The 17,710-nt window shown below is 40.2% G+C and overlaps 1 protein-coding gene across 1 annotated transcript; it reads right to left on the reverse strand.

Moving 5' to 3' along the window:
- Nucleotides 1-197: 197 nt before the first annotated feature.
- Nucleotides 198-6,689, reverse strand: LOC146135589 (uncharacterized). Its single transcript, XM_083395809.1, has 7 exons — nucleotides 6,340-6,689; nucleotides 5,366-5,701; nucleotides 4,563-4,756; nucleotides 4,223-4,360; nucleotides 2,978-3,452; nucleotides 2,038-2,160; nucleotides 198-1,349 (listed from the first exon to the last, which is right to left on the reverse strand). The coding sequence occupies exons 1-7, from the start codon at nucleotides 6,589-6,591 to the stop codon at nucleotides 1,068-1,070; spliced, it is 1,800 nt and encodes a 599-aa protein (XP_083251935.1). The 5' UTR covers nucleotides 6,592-6,689; the 3' UTR covers nucleotides 198-1,067.
- Between the last annotated feature and the right edge of the window lie 11,021 nt (nucleotides 6,690-17,710).

Raw genomic sequence — 17,710 nt, forward strand, 5'->3', positions numbered from 1 at the left:
GACACGTTTAAAATCCTGTATGGGTTTTGATCTGCCTACCGTTTTCTGATTGTCGATTTTCCGAAGAGTTTACAATGTACGAGTTTTTGTATCTTTTACCTAAATGATGTTGCAACAGAAGTTATTTATTATAGGCATAAAAGTATGAAAATTTGTTGATCATGGCAAATTTAATTCAAACAAAGAATAACTGGCAATGTTACTTAAAATATATCTTGCAGTTAGATATGTCCTATAATACCTGATCTGATACCCGATGCCAACTGGTAGTATCGGTACAAGTCGGATACTATGGAGGTATCGGTACGGCGGTGCCAATCATATAACAAATTACTTTGAGCAACAGCTGTGTTTTGCGATCTAATATAGAATTTTCTACCTTCAAAGAAATTTCCAGCAAAAAATTACGATTAAAATAGAAGCTAAATAGGGTTTTTAGCGCAAAAGCGAATTTCAGCCTAACACCTTGAACATTAATAACATTCCACCTCGCAATTTGTTTACTTTTTGCTTGTTAGACTATAGTAATGACGTCATTTCGGATCGGATCGCGATACGTTTAGTTTACAGTATCGGCATCGGAAAGAAATATCAAGTATCGGACATTCCTACTCGCAGAATTAAAAACAGCGGCAGCAAATCTTATTAAAACTTAACAGTGATTGGGACACAGCGAAACACGTTAATAGAGATAAGAATAACAAAGTCTAAAAACCTTAACTGGTCGAAACCTGCCAATATAGGCATAGATTTCTTATTTTTTATACCTTCATTTTTTGTTTTGTTCCACTTTTTTGTTTTGTTCCAATGATGAACAACAACAATGGGAAGTTTACACATCATGAATTTTACTATATCGATTGTGGCCAAGCTTGTGACGTCACTTACAAAACGATTCTATGAGTTTGGACGTCATGTGTGAAGCGACAGCGTTCCAGTTTGAGCACCAGTTTAGCTGTCAGTGCACCAGAGCCCAGTCTCCCCGTTTTCCACTTCACACTTTTGTTCTAACTAGCAGTAAAACAAGACTGAAAGCGTAAGAAAGGCCTCAAAAGAGCTGAAAGTCGCTATCTCATCCTCTGCCAGACTGGCCGCCTTTTCCTCGCCGGCATTTGCGGCTGTGGCAAGTCCATCATGACGCTTTGGTTCTCCAATGGCGGCCTTACGCCCTGTCGTCGACGCCGTCGCTCTCCGCCCTGTATCGCGCCCACTCTTCGCACTGCTGCCACTCTACCACCACCGCGCGTCGGATTTTCCGTTGCTTCTTCCGCATGAGAGGGCGCCCTTCTCCAGTTCTCGGACGCCTCAAGCGGTTGCAGTTCTCTGGAATCCGGTCTTCCAGTTCGAAACTGTCGCATTAAACACAGTTCATATTACAGGTCGAACAACGGTTAGATTAATTATACAGTTTACATCATTAGTCCTCCGTCTAATAACAATTGGAAGCTTCCAATAGTGGTGTGATTTCGCAAATTAGCGAAACGAAAAATTTACTCCATAAAGTTACTCAATTGAGTGATTTTGATATGAACGAAAATTCTACGAATATCAACAAAGTTTCTGTCACAGCAAATTTCATATTTTTTTCTTTAGCAATTACAACTTTCTTTTAAATAAAAATATTTACCCGAATACAAACAGAAAAAAAAATTTTAAATTAACGGTAGAACACACGGTTTTTTATATTTCTCACCTATGCGACAGTTTCATTAGAATCAAATTCAATGAATACCCAAGTAGATGTTTTCTCAAAGAGTATTAACACCGAAAAACAATGTAAGTGTTTTTTTTAAAACAAACGAGGTGCGTGAAAAACAAGAACTTGCTTCGAAAACGACCACTTCACCTCAGAAGTATGTGCAAGACGAGACATTGCAGCTTTGCGAACCTCTAAAAACTTTGTAAATGGCCGCATTTGTTTTAAATTGTAAATAAAGGAAACGGTGGAACTATGTAATTGTAAAGACATGACTTGTCGACAATTCAATACAATTTGTCTTTACACAGTGCCACCTGATACCTCTTCTTTAAACTCACTTCTCTGGTCGGTAGCCTGTCGGTCAGTTTCCTTCGCAGCGCCATTTCGCCTAGGGTCGGTGACGTCACTTTGCGGAAGGCCGGGTTTGCTCCGTGACGTATCTTCGACCTCCAGCGCACCACCTGGCGGAATATAGCATTAAAGTTTAAGTTGATGTTTGGTTTGTGGTGTGCGGAGGTACAACAATGCCCGGATAAACAAACTGGTAAAATAACACGAATTCGAATTTGAAACTGAAATTAATTTATGAACAGTTATACACCTGATTGAGATATTTTTTGTCTCATAAGGTAGAATTAAAATGGCATTAAAAGTCTTTGGGTTTTTAAAGAAAAAAAAAACTTTCATTTGGAATTTGTCAAACGGTTAATAACGGTACAATCCAGATGATGTAAGATATTGTTTTTTGATTGAAGCCTATCTGCATGCCACGGTTTGTACACCATGTAAAATGTAATCCCTGCTATTATTATTTTATGTTTAACTTGGGTTTTACCAAACCTTGAACCAGTGGTTCTTAACCGGTGTGCTGCGGCATACTGGGGTGATATTTCTAATACTCAAGGTTGCCGAAAGATATTTTGAAATCCTCGGGAATTATATTTTTGCTATTATTGCGAAGCCTTTCATTCTTTGTGTATGATTAGAGATACTTTCTACATTGCTTAGAGTTTATTTGTTATGTTCCAGTTTTGTTTATTTATATTTAGAGTAAACTACCTAGTTATAATAATTTACTCAACGAAGATTTTAGTAGTTGTGGCAAAATCTATTTATTTTTTCTGTGGGGTGCCACAAGCCGTAAAAGGTTGGCGAACCACTCCCTTAAACGATGACGTTAATGCAATAAAATCAAACATACAGTCCGCACAACACAGCTGACAAACACAAAGGTCGCTTTTGCGGCCATAAATAAACACTATACAGTACACTTCTCACCTGGTCGAACACCGAGTCTTCGCCTTTCCGCCACAGCGCGTTGCGCCTCCTAGGGGCGCCGTGCTCCCACCGATAGCGCGTGATGTCATCATCGGCGACGACGCGTGAACGGTGACGTCGCGTGACGTCACGCACCGGGGCGAGCTCCTTTGAAGCGCGACTGCGATTGTCGTTGTCTACGTTGTTTTCCCCGGTCGAGTTGGCAGGGGGGTCAAGGGCTCCAGGGGAGTCCCCGTTTGTTGGGGGGTGCCGGTTTGACCAGAGGGTCCTCCGGAGCCGGTTGAGGACCCTCAGGTTCCTTCCGCGCAACGGAGGGAGGATTGGCTTGACCACAATGGACGTGACCATGTTGGGAAGCGGTTCGACCCCCATGCCAAGGTAGTTGGCCATGAAGATGGCTGATTGGCGCGATAGAGCCTCGCTGTGTTGCTGGCTGCTGCCGCTCGTGTCTTGGTAGTACTCGAGCTTGCCGTTGCTTGAAAATAGGTCTTTTGTCAGCTTGGAACATTAAATTCACTATGGTATACTCTACAAGCGGTCGAAGTACAATCAGTGGTGAAAGTAAGGCGGGACGATCCGCAACGGCGTTCTGTTAACTAATGCGGGTATGCCGTACCTGGCTACTGCCGCTCGCGTCTTGGTGGGACTCGAGCTTGCCGTCGCTTGTGAAAATTGGTATTTCTGTCAAATTCATACCAGAAACTTGACTGGAATTCATACCACAAAATTCATACCAAAAGTTAAGAAAAATGGTCGCGAAATTACGAATAGCGATTACAGTTTAAACTCCGTTCTTAGCTTATAGAGAGTTGTACTCCTATTAGACGGTTTATTCTTTCTGTATGTTAGACAAGAATAAAATCGATAGCCATATTTTCAATAATAAAAACTGCTCATTTAGCCCTCACGAATGCCAATTTAACTTTAAATTTTAAACTAATGAACACAAGTTCCACGATACATTTTATTCAAATTATAGGTTATAACAGTGGTTAATGAAATTTGGTAAACTTTGTCGGAGAATTTAGACAAGATTTCAAGCCATGTAAGTTTTTTGTTGTTGTTTTTTTACTTTTTTCATGCAAGCAGCATCCTATATTAGGTATATTATTGTCAATATTAAATAAAATGACTTGAAGCACCATTTTATGAATGGAACGTTGTACTGTATAGAAATACTAGAAACATAAAACTTTCTTAAAAATCGAGATACAGTTTAGAATAGTATATTCTAACGGGTCTTACCGGACGGAAATACGGGCCAGTTGTGGTGTCGGCCTGTCGTACAAATAATCCCGTGCGCCGAGGGAATTGTGAAAGTCCATCACCGAGGCAATCGGCGGAGAGAATTCGCTCTCTGCAGGTCGGGATCTGTTGATTACGCTGCAAAGAAACAACTAGGCTTTGTTACTTCACCTAAGCCTAATACAACCTTCAAATTGGAAAAATAATATACTTATTGTGTGTTGTATTTATATCATTTTATTACTCAACTACTGGTTACTGTATAAACCAATTTTTTGATTAAAGTGACTTTTCTTATTTTTTAAAAGGTTGAAACAAATATGGTGGCCATTGATTATACCTTTGTTGGCTTTCATCTTCTGTAGTTTCTTTCTCAACTTTATTTTCCTCTAACATTGGGAGTTGGTTAAGATCCAGAACTTTTAACTGGGAATCTTTTAACAGGGTATTTTCGTTGTCATCTTCCCTTTCTTTTGAGTTGTCGGCAGAAACTTTAGCAGGTGGGTCAAAGTTGCCTTCGCCGTTCGCAAAATCCTAGGAATACCGAAACTCGTAAAAGTCAAAGGGGATAAAATGAGTTTGTGCATTTCGATAAAGTTTCACAAACTTATAATTGTTTAATAAATGTCAAACATTTACTGCAGGTTAGTTACATTGTTTTTTTAAATCTTGCTAAAAGATAACTCCAAATTGGGATTTTGACCGTTCAAATAATGTAGACCTATTTTAAATACTATTACTTTTGCTATGTAGGCAATATTTTCTGGAACGTGCCTATAATGTGTCGAATTTATTTAAGGTGGGTGATATTTTTATCGAAGGTCCTTATACTATACATAGGTAAGCCGCAATGTTAATGAAAAAAATAGTAAATAGAATTATTAGGTACTAAAACTCTCTCGGTTTTCTCAAAATCAAAGTAGTGAAACTTAAATTGTGTATAACTTGTAAAATACTAACCGCCACATGGTAGGGCTAACTTTCTGAAATTCCCACTTTGGGATTTCACCTACGGTTTAATTAAATTAAAAAAAATAATTCTACTTCTGCCCAATCTAATGAAGCTTCTTGCATTCCCTTATTTAAATAAATTTTACATGACCTAGTTTGTCAGGCTAAGCCCTAACAAGTCGCTCGATTTACCTTTGTTCGATTTTTCTCTTGTTCATTTATCGAATTCCGCTTATCATCCGAAACGTGGTTTTCCGGTAATCTCGGACTAGGCGCAATTTCAGCTTCGTTCGGTTTGGAGACGAAAGCTGGCAGCTTTATCACCGGCTTGCTCAGCCTGATTCGAGTTCGGCGCTGTCGTGAAACTTGCACTTTCGACATCGGCTCGTCCCGAGCGATTTCCGCGGGCTTTTCGGCCTTGGTAGCCGGCCGAGGACTCGGCGTAGAGCCGATGTTTTTCGTTGGGGAAGTTTCGGAACTCCGCCTTTTCCCCTTGGCCGTGGACCTCGCGTAGCTGTCGTAGTCTCCCTGGATACATAACACTTAATTACGAATGTAACAGGAGTGATTTCTGTTCAATACGTAGATTGTTGGTCATTTACGCTTATTCGGTCGACGTTTCTGTCAAACTATGTTCAGTTTACCTGGGTTGGTGCTTCGCTGTATTAATACAGTCTCACAAAACAAAAACAAAAACGAAATTACACATATTTACAAAGATGGTTTCATTTACGATTGTGCACCTGATAGGTAATTTTATAAAGCTGTTCAGTGTCTAACTACCAATTATTTCCGTTTGAAGAAACAACAGACATTACATTTTAGAATATTAGCCTTCTTAAAAAAATCGTTCATCGGAATAATTTTTACGTCACAGTTTAATGAATCAAGAAGTGTATTCTGCATATTGGTTGGAGGTTGTAATAAGACTTAATAAAAATATCAAACGTTCAAAATGTTACCTATACGTCTGTATGGACTTCGATAGTCTTACGATGTATTCTACAACTTTTGTATATTATATATGTATATATATGTAGCTGTATGTTAACCACTAAGAAGCAAAATTATTAATTGTATCCAGATTCAACCTCGCTATAAAACTGATACCCCTAAAATCTACCAGGTCGCCACATCTATAGAAACTAATACTTTTGATTGATCACCTGAATTTGAACTTCGTTCCACAGCGACCTGTATTCGGGCGACAATGACGCGAGTTCGTTCTTGTGCTTCGAATCGCCCAGAGACGAGCTGCTGGCTTCGACCAAAGACGAACCCTCAGTAGACGTCTTTGACTTGGAGCGCCTGTACTTGTCTAGGTTGATCAGGCCCGGCGGTTGCGATTTTGTCGGAGAAGAGCTGTTGGCGACGGCAGCTGGAGAGTTTGAAGTCTGAGCCGATACCATTTCGACCATGGTCTGCGGCCTCTGCCTGTGCTTGCCCCTCAAAAGCCTTCGAAATTGGATTGCTGTCTGCAACTGAAATTTACCGCCACCAAGAACAAGAAGTTACTTATGTGAATTCGAACCAGTTGCAAGATTGAACACGCCTTATAAACCTCACTGTCTGCAACACAAAACAAAATTACCAATCAAGGGTACCTTGCCTAATTTTTTAAGCCATGTTGGTGAATCACTTTGTGCGAACGAAACACTTCTCCAAACTAAATATTTGATTTCCTTGTTTTCTCAAATTATACAAGATCCTGAAAGGCTTGTTCACCAACTATTTCCTATACTGAGAAACTATTCACTCCCGGAAAGGCGCGTATTCTCTGAAAAGATGCATAGTCCTCTGTATCTGGCTGTGGTCCTACGTTGGCAGATTTAAGTGTAAACCTTAAAACACCGTGCGCGTCAGCATGAACTCCTGCAAGTTTTCCGCGCCGGGCTGAACGGCAAACCTGACGCATTTTACGGCGCCGGCATCGGCACAAGATACATTGGCCGTGTGTACGAGCAATGTACGCTACAACGACCTGAGCAAAGCGGGCGGGCGTCAACAACTTGTGCTATTGTGTAAGCACGAGCGGTCCACAATAGGCGAGGAAACGTGAACCCACAGGTCCGGGCCCTTCCTTTAGGCAGGGGGCGGGATGTCACCTGAACAATGCACAAGTCGCACAATAATCTCATTGCTTTTATAAGGCACGCCGCTCGATTTTTTCTGGCCTTTCGTCGCATTGGCAATCGCCACCTGTGGCCTGCGTGTACGTTGCCAATTGCCGAACAATGTAAAATAGTCTTGTGCTGCACATAGCTGGAAAAACGACTTATGCCGCTGGTTTTGCTCTTATGACAGGCTGTGGCTTTCGGGTGCCGACTTCAAAGGCTCAGAAATCGCGTTGAATCACACTCGAAATTTGATAGATTTAAGCGGTTTTCTTCCGCCACTTGTGGGATTTGTCATCACTCTAAGATCGCGAAAAGTGGCAAAACGGCGGGTTTGCTTTGCGGCTGCTGCTTGTGGCTTTTTGTCTTTCGAAGGGCCCCGCTTTTTCTGTTGACAGAGTCGTCTTTTGTGCGTCGCGGTCTCTAGCGCCAGGGGTATACCTTTACAGAGCCCGCGGGTCGTCGCAATCATGTAAATAAATTACCGTTCGATTTTCGCGCCTATAGAATTCTCGACTTAATTCTACACGCTCCCAATTAAAGGTCGTCACGTGACGCCGAAAAGGTTAAGAAGGCGGAACCTAATTTGATTAAGTTGACGCATCGGCTAACCCGTTTGCTACCGTAAGTTGGTTTACATTCGCTGTGTGTATTCTAAAAAGCACTCTAGTAGCCAATACCTATTTCGCAAAACTTGAATAGAGGTTTTCTTGAACATTAACAATTTTTGGTTATTTTACAATCGCTGTGTGCTTCTTATTACTAATTTCGAATTACGATTTGTAAATTGCTGTAATAGAGTTTTCACCCTTTGAGGACCCAAAAAGGTTTTAGGCGAAATAAAAAGGTTTTAGGCGAAACATCGCTAGTTCAAAAAGTGGTTTTCCAACTTTAAATAATAAAAAACTATCTAATAAATTGCGGTCGCTTGCAATAATAATAAATTAAAAAAACGTAAAACGTCTCTACGTAAATACCGAAAAAAAAAAATAGCAATCAACATATTAAATTTAACAAACATATAAATAACTTTTTTGAGTGGGTTCACTTTTCTTCGCTTTATTCCCGCCAAATTTAGGTTAGTTTTAGAAAGTAAAAGAAAAAAACCACTGCACATTTGCAATTGAAAAAACATTTGCTTTCCGCGCAAGAATGATTTCATTGAAGAGAGCAGAAAGCACACTATATTTTTCCCTAAAGAACACAAACGTTTAAGATCAATCGATCTTCAACGGTCGTTTTACGCTTCTATCTTCGCGGCTTTGGCCTTATCCAGCTGCTTAAAGGGATGACGTATTGGCGAGAAACGTCTGGTTGGCGACAGAAACCCTAGACAACCCGTGTACACCTCGGACAACAATCGATGTACTTCAACTCATAACGTCTGGCCCTGTAGACATGAACTTGGCAACTCGCACGAACCCTTTAGCGTAGTACGTTGTTGCCCGCTATGGCCACTTGCTGATTCTGTAACACTCCAGCATTGCTTTTGTATATATACGCTTTCGTATATGTACTCTATCTGCATACCTACTCTATTTGCATCTCAGCTTTTATATACCTACTCTATACCTATATTTTTTGCTACCTATATTTTTGCAGTTGCCTTGCTTGTTCGCCAATGACTTGACATTGTCAAGGAGGCTGCCATTCGACAGGTAAATTGTAATAAAGCCCTATCCTATACCTTATTTACTGTTTAACTGTTGTATTTTAAAATCCACGATCTAACTACCTAACCAATGACCGGATGAGTAGCCCAGGCGTGTAGCTTGTTACATGATTACATGAACTTCAAATCGCGAAAATGCGGATTCGAACAGTTCATTTTCAGATGGAATGGCGCCGTATATATGCTTCGCACTATAGCTTTCGAGGAAGTTAAAAAAAATTCAAGGCAAATTTCTTGGGCGAGAGTCAATTCTGAAACGGATGTCTCACCCGGAAAGCTAGCAAACGCGTAATTCCAAACGCCACAAGAAACACCAAACAAGCAAACCGGTAAAAACTCGGCACAAAATTGGCCGCCGACTCGGGCTTAGGGGATCAGCTACTGTATAGCAGGTAGGCTTAGGCTCTTATTCACAAATCGCGGAACTGGGCAAGGGTTCCCATTCGCTTTTGACCGCAATTCATCTCCAAATATAAAAACGTAAAGCCGGCTTCGGGCAAATGAAAAGGGCCGGCGCATTGACGAGTGCCGTCACGTATAGCGGGGGCGTTTTTCGAACAAAAGGCCGAAATCCGGGGATATATAGACCAGAGGTGCTCTGTAGTGGGCACGTCCAATGCCGAACTTTAAAGCCGCGCGGTCGTGTTTTACGCGGTGGGATCCGGATTTTGTGCTTTATTTATTCAAGTTGAAACAGCCAGTTGCCATAACGCGATTTCGTTTTCGGGGGAAAGTTTGCCAGGACGACTATGTTTTTTGTTGTACTGCATTAAAACGAATCCCTTAAAATGCTGTGCGGTTTGAAGGTTTGTGATCTTCATTAAATTGCTCTAAAATGAATTATATGTTACAGGCAGGAAGATTGCTATCCCTAATACCTACCTCAACCGAAATAACCAGAAATTGTTACCGCTTAAAAAAAAAATTCATTCCAAGTTTTGAGAAATTGCTATTGGCTACTAGAGTGGTTGGTACAATTTGAATGTGTCTGAATTACATATTCATTTTTAGGAAACTTTACCATGTTTCAAACATTTCAACGGGGTGATATTCAAGGTTACATTCCTGAGGAGGGCGTTTCATTGTTATTTACCTACAATGCAGTATTTGCTCAAAAATTTTGTTTTCAGAGCAAATAGGAAAGTTGTAATTTCGGAAATATAGTGTTAAGAAACAACTTGATTATTAACCAAAAAAATAGGCAATTGCTTCTGCTTTGACATTTATGATTTGTAAAACTCATTTATGATTTGAAAAGTGCAACAGTCAAGAAACCCAAATTAAGCGTACGAAAATAAATCGCCCCGCATTTAGGAAGGCAAATCTTTTGCCGACAATTGGACAGAAACTATAGAAGTTACGTCAAGCTGTTTTACCACCCTACACATTTATTTTACCTTTTTCGAGTATTTATTTATCCATTTCAAGCGTGTATATGGTTTTTTTGCAAAATACAGCAAGAAACAACGAAAAATACAGAAAGCGTAGAATCGCACATTTCCTTTATATTTTTAATTTTGCCCAAAATCTTTCTCTCACAAATACAGCAAAATATTATAAACCAATACCGTGTAAATAGACAAGCGTTATACATGCAGTTAAAACATTTACGTATAGATAATAATATATTTCATCCCAATATTACAATTTGTGATGTCTATCCGCCTCAATATTAATCTTCTTGTTTACTTTTGTCGTTGAAACGGGAGCCAAATCCCATGCCTAAAGAAAAGCCATAGGACTTGAACGGAGAGCCCAACTTTGAATGAGACGACGCCATATAAGACGAGAAGTAATTTCCCGATTTTGGTGAGCCGTAAGTTTCCTTGCGAGCAAAGAAGTTGGGTCCAGAAAATTCCTCGGTCGATCGCTTTTCTCTTGCACGGAAACTGGCAAATAGCACCAACAGTGTAGCACAGAATATCAACTTGTACATTTCTAAAAACAACAATAAACTGCTTGGGAGACGGTTGTCGCGCGTTAAACAGGCCGGCCTGTGTATATAGTAAGCAAACTAAATGAGTAAAATATGAAGATATCTCCTCGCCCCAAAGTACAAAGATATCTTCGCGACTTCAAATGAGAGCAAACATTTTTTAGACTTTCCTGTATTTGTTTTACTAGAACTTATGAATGACTGTCTTTGACCAAAACATAAAAGTCTAAAGAATATTTGTGTATATTTATTACTGAAACACTTTTATTTTTGAGAAGAACCATTTGTAAGATTATTAATTTTGTCACCCTGCATGCTTTCAGCAATCACGATTTAATTGACTGCTCTGCAATATTTGTTAATGAATTAGATTTTTGAAAGAAAATTCACCTCGAAAATACAGAACCTCGTAACTTTAATGTTAACGCCTGAAGCAACATTCCAAAGAGTCTTCGGATCCTACACTTATAAACGTGCAAAAAGGGGACTTGATAATAAAAAAAGATAATAAGTTTAGTTCAAACTCTTGTGATTTCTACGATTTTCTATATTGGCAACAACTACTTCACATTAAACCGGCTTGTGTTTCGATAATATTGCCAGACGTCCAATTTCCTACACCTTGAAGACGTATTACGCATATAAACATTTTCTTCACTAACCTTTTTGTTTGTCGAGAACCCCCTGAAGTTTGGTGAACGCTTTTGTCGAACACTGGCTTTGTATGTATCGTTCTAAACCCTTCAGTCAATTGACGCATGAATTCCCTGAAAAGCCTCCGCCCCACGTTCCTGTTTGTTACCAGTGTAATGCATCGACAATGTATCGATACCAGGGAGGCGTATATTACCTCCAACAAGCACAAAGCTTGTAAATAATCGTACCAAATGTTAAACGTTCTTGCCTTAAACCTAAACGACAATACACTTGAGGGATAATGTCCTGGATTTGCTATTTTGACCCGATTTATTTAAGGTTCATAGGTAGATCTCAACGTTGTTTGGAATATATGTACACCGGAAAAACATTTTCGTTATGCCTATAGTTACACCACAAAAAAAAAAGAAATACTTTATAGTACGATTTGATCCTAATAAAAACTCTACAACGTTTTGAATAGATTAAAATAATGCGGAAACGGACCACTGGATATAGCAGTAGTTGAACATTTTTTAGGAGTTAATAACAGCATGTTAGTAGGTCATATTTTTGTTTTATGTTTGTAAGACACTATTCAAAAAAGATTGTTTTCTTCTTAGCCTTTGTGCCTAATTTATTACTGTCACGCCTGTTAAAATACTGTATAAACCTACACTGAGTGCAGTACGTTGAAAACATACAACAACAGCCTGAACATTTTTTCTCCCATGCACGTTCAAGGGGAAGTTGTTGTCGCTGTATATTCTTCATACGCGAAATATTTCGGTGAATTTGTCGGTCATGTGATTTTCGGAAAAAGTTACGCGAAATGCATTGCATCAGCGTTTTCTAGTTCCATGTTTTTACCAGAAAACTAAACACGTTGTCGTTCATTAAATTATCGACGTCAGATGTTATGTTAAGCGTTTCAACATGGCGCACTATCCACCTACAGTTTGCTTAACTAAATATCTTTGTGATGCACTTCATGAAATAAACTGACATTTAATTTGCTTAAACAAAGCATTTGAAATCGTCCACTTGCTACTGCAGGTTGTCTGAGAAAAATGAAAGCAAATACAGATTGTGATACGTCTCGAAACAAGTTGTTTTTGACAACCTCAATGGTCAAAAAGTCTCGTTAAAAATGTGAACCATTATATCCGCGTGGTGTCGCACGGAGTTTTCAAATTTATTAGTCTAAAGTGCAGGTGTATCTAGAATCGAACCAATGTACTTTCTGCAAAAAGGCTACCAAACCGTATGCCACCGGTTTTATTTGTGTCCTGCGATGTGTTTATACTGGGAAAACGTGATCGCGTGTTATGAAACTACTAATATGATGTATTTTGTTCCAATTACTCTTCGGAGTGCATAAAGATGAACCGTGCAAAACATTTGTGAATTGTATCTTTTTATGTGCAATGTATGTCATTTATCAATAAAAATATGCTAAAAGTGCCCCGACCATGTTACGCTTTTTCGCTACGTTATCTTCTGTGCGAACTTCCGAGCAATATTCCGCTTTTAAAAGAGAAAGTATGGCGACACACAAAAGTAAATGGTGGCTAAAAAAAGTGTAGATGTATCAAACCGTCTTGTACTACAACCACAGGTTTTTCGATTCATGTGCAATAATTTTCCGTCTATAGCATTTACTTCGCTTTTAATTTGCTAAACCTTTTAACATTTATAAATACAAACTTATTACTGATTAAAACGACTGAATTGAGCTGTTAAAAAACGCCAACAGGCTAAGTTTGGTATACACAAACCCAAAACCTACATACATACGATTTTATGTAGGCTACGTCAATCGACATTTGGAATACACGTTGTAAAACAAGGGCAATATTTGTTAATCATACGTATGTCAATTAGACTAGTATATTTAACAACATTTTGTTACTCTATTTTTAACCTTTAGTGCACATCGTAAATAGTTTTACCTCGTGTAAAAAGGCTGTAGCAACGCCTTAAGAACCAAAAAACGAGTTTTGAAGCCATGTTTGCAATCCAATTTTTACTTTTTCAACACATCTGTCAAGTTACCTTTAGTTATTTCAAACCAGGCGGCTTATATGTAAGTAAGGGTTTGTCACCGACGCGGATCTAGGATTTTTGTTTGGGAGGACATAACATTTTTTTCAGAGATGACGTCAAAAGGTTACGTCATAACACGGTGTCACAAGCTCACGTCAAAACGTGACGTTACCAGAAGTAAACTTTGGAAAATTACATTTAGTTTGATGGGTTTTTTACTTTTGATGTTGGAGAGTTACCTTCAACACAAAAGCTATTACAAAGATGTTATCGATTTGCCCAAGAAAAAATGCCTTTATATCGTTTAAGTTGCTATTTTTTTTTATTTTCGAAGATGTTGTGAGACGCACATTTCAACACATAAGGTACGAGAAAGATCCCACTTTTTAAGCCTTTGAGACCCAAAGGCTGCTTGCATAAGATATGTGAACGAAATCGTGACGATATGCAAATCTTCGGGCATGCTTAGACCTGTCCGCGCTTATGCTTCGTTTCATTGCACCATATTTATGCAAGTCAAGGGAAAGCCGATTGGCGCAGGTCGTATAGGCGATTCCGGACCTAATCGCTACTACTTGTGCCCAGCGTCCGAATATATCGTAAACACACCCGATCCGTTAAAAATCAGTGCATTTCTAAGCAAAAAGGTCTACGACAATTAGGGCATCCAATGGCAGAAAAGTCTAGACTTTTAGACCTTGAGGTCGTGGCAATGCACTAATTTGGACCTTTAGGTAAACTCCCGGCGTAGATAAATTGAAACTAATCGCTGAAATTTCAAGTTTACAAAAAGTGTGAGATGGCATTAATAACACTTGACCCACCCTAACCCAAACGCTAACCCGAACCCTAATCCAAATAAAGTGCGTTAATGTATTAATTATTTGAATGCTGGGGAAAAAAAAAAACTTTCGGTGGGCATAAGATAGTTTCTCGTCCATGGTATATAGGATTGTTACGTCACAAAATGAGATATTGGGGCCTAAAGCGTTTATGTAATTATTAATTCAACGCATATTATTTGAGTTGGGGTGCTGGTTTGCGTTTGGGTTTAGGTGGGTCAAGTAATATTAAACTTAATCTTTTTAAGCACATTGTTAAGTCAAATTAGTGCATTGTCCGAGACCTCAAAGTCTAAAAGTCGGACTTTTTGATCCTTTGGATGCACTAATTGTCGTAGACCTTTTTGCTTAGGAATGCACCGATTTATAACGGATTGGGTGCGTAAACAACAAGCTAGACTTGGTAAATTGTAAACGCAAAACCCCAAAAGTACACAAATTAAATAGATCATCTTGCCGTCTCTTTAAAATTAAATAGCTCTTTGTAGCACTTTTATACAGTCTAACACAGCCTTTCTTAACCGGGGGTAAATTCACCCCAGGGGGTAAATTTCCTAGTTTTGGGGGGTAAATGAGCTATCAATCAAAATATCCACATCAGTTGACGGGACAGGAAAATTGTGCCAGCTGTAGGTATTGGTTTCCTACTTTCATAGTTCAGACTAACTGCTAATTCGAAGCTAGCCAAGTAGCCTGTTGATTTTTTGTTTATTGGCAACGTCCTTATCACTTAGTTTTCATCAGTTTTTTCGGCGGTCACCACGGCATAGATTCAGCCAACGTGTCTGCGAGCATACAGTGTGTATTATGTTTAATTTTTGTGCAGTTTAGGCCCACAAAGTTCCGCGATAGCGGCAAAATTACTGGTGTAATTTGTTACTTCCGTTTTTTTTTTATAAATGAACACAATTTTATATATTGGGGGTAAATCTGATATTCATCTTTGTTAAAAGGGTAAAGCAGAAAAAGGTTAAGAACCCCTGGTCTGACACAACATTTTAGCACATCGAACAATAACCGTCGATTCCTTGTTTCAAAAGTCCCTAAATGACGTAGGTTTTTCAACGTTATACGATATTTTTTTTTACTTTTACGCCTGTTTTTTATCTGCCCGCTAAAACAGCATTGATTACTTTTGATGAACATGTTGGCACTGGACCTAACACTTTGAAACATTTAAATGCTCTGGCACGATTTCTCTAAATATAACGTTTTTTTGGTGCTGGTCACAAATACCCAAATTAATGTTATGAAAAGTTGACGGGCTTTATTTTGGTTAATCAAATAACCGTCACACTGATTTTTTTAGTTTGCTTTATTGGCGATTTAGCGATACCAAGCAGCTACAATCGATGAAAGAAAGAAAATAAGAGCACAACATCATTAAGAGCTCTGGCATTTTTTCATATGCCCATAAAGTGTACAAAATATTATTTTGAAGGTTTAGTAAACTAATTTTAATTCGGTCAATAAAGATATAAAACTATGGACATGATCATAAAACACAAACATAGAAATCGTCGATAATGTCGTGCCACACTGAAAACAATTTATTGTTACTGTTGAAAAACTGCAGCGCACTGTCTAGCGGATGAATTTTTAACAATCCTTTGGACACTGTTAGTTTTTTGCCTCTCGCTATTGCTCCATTTCTCGCTTTTGCGCGCGCATAATGGCGCGACGCATCGCATACGCACACTCACTTAATTAGGCGTGGTAGTGCGCGCCTCTCACGTAAAGAATGCAACTAGCTTCTAGCCTTTGGGGCCAATTTAGTTGATATATAAAGCCTTTGTTTTGCGGTGCTTGGTGCAGTCACCACCAGCATCATTACTGAAGACACTATACACGCCAGACATCAAACTTTGGTATGTTTTATTTCGTAACCTTTTTTGTTTGTCTATGAAGTATTGAGCGCTAACAATTTACTTTTTCGCCTTACAGAAAACCTGCACCGATTTCTCTACTGTTTTGATTTGTACCGTGCGAAAATTGTACGTTCGCTATTGTCCTTGTAGACGCAAGTAATAATAGAAAGAAGTGCTGAGTATTGCAAAGCTTGATTCCTACAAAAGTTTTCAAAGTCTCCCGTCTTACAGCTGGTGAGGTTGTCCCGTTGCACTGAAGTGCAGCGTACGAAGTACCGTCGCTCGGCAAGAAGTGCCAGCGACTCCTGTTGTCCCGTTGCACCGCAGTGCAGCGTACGAAGTACCGTCGCTCGGCAATAAGTGCCTGCGACTCCTGTTGTCCCGTTGCACCGAAGTGCAGCGTACGAAGTACCGTCGCTCGGCAAGAAGTGCCAGCGACTCCTGTTGTCCCGTTGCACCGCAGTGCACCGTACGAAGTACCGTCGCTCGGCAAGAAGTGCCAGCGGCTCCTGTTGTCCCGTTGCACCAAAGTGCAGCATCAGTGCTTTCGACACGCTCAAGTTCAGCACGTTGTGCCGTTTGCGCTCTTTGTTTCCGTTGTAGTAAAGCACAACGTCCGTCGTCTTGTGTCACCACGCATCGTGCCTGCAGGGCTCTGCTTAATTTCCTGCAGCATTAAGTTTTTCATTGCACGCTCTGACCCGAGGCTTCTCCATTGTTACCTGAAGTACAGCACATTGCGCATACACCATGGATGCCATTATTGTCGCATGGCAAGCGCTAAACCGATTGTACGTAGACGTCGAAAGTGAGATGAAGCAAGCCGAAGGTCGCCCTACAGTCATCTCGTTGTTACCGGATGTCAACGCCCAATACCTTCACCTTATGTCTCTATGTGGCAACATCCTCGACAACCAAGTCGTGCCAGGATCCAGCTCTACGAAAGCACAGTGTATTATTGGCTACACAGAATTTCAAAAGCACGTGCAAGAGTGGCTTGACCTCGTGAGAAGTTCTTCCGCAGGCCCATTGCATACGCCGCTGCCTGACAGCCCCGCTGATGATGCAGCTCGTCGTTCAGTCCGAGGAAGCATCACAACAAGAGCATCGTCGAGGCAAAGCAGCACTCGACAGCGGGAGAGCCGAAAAAGGTTGGAAATGGCACGCCTTACTAGAGTACACGAAGAGGAACGTCTCGCGTCGCAAAAGCAAGCCGCCGAGAGACAACTTCAGCGACAGGCAGAAGAAGCGAAGGAAGAGGCTCAACGTCGGGTAGAAGAGGCGAAGGAGGAGGCTCAACGTCAGGTAGAAGAGGCGAAGGAGGAGGCTCAACGTCAGGTAGAAGAGGCCCGGCGTCGGAACGAGGAGGCGAAAAGAGCGGCTGAGCGGAAGACCCAACGTGAACGAGAGGCATTGGAGCTTG

Source organism: Ascidiella aspersa, chromosome 8, assembly GCF_963924565.1.
Source record: "Ascidiella aspersa chromosome 8, kaAscAspe10.2, whole genome shotgun sequence".
In the NCBI taxonomy this organism is placed as follows: Eukaryota; Metazoa; Chordata; class Ascidiacea; order Phlebobranchia; family Ascidiidae; genus Ascidiella; species Ascidiella aspersa.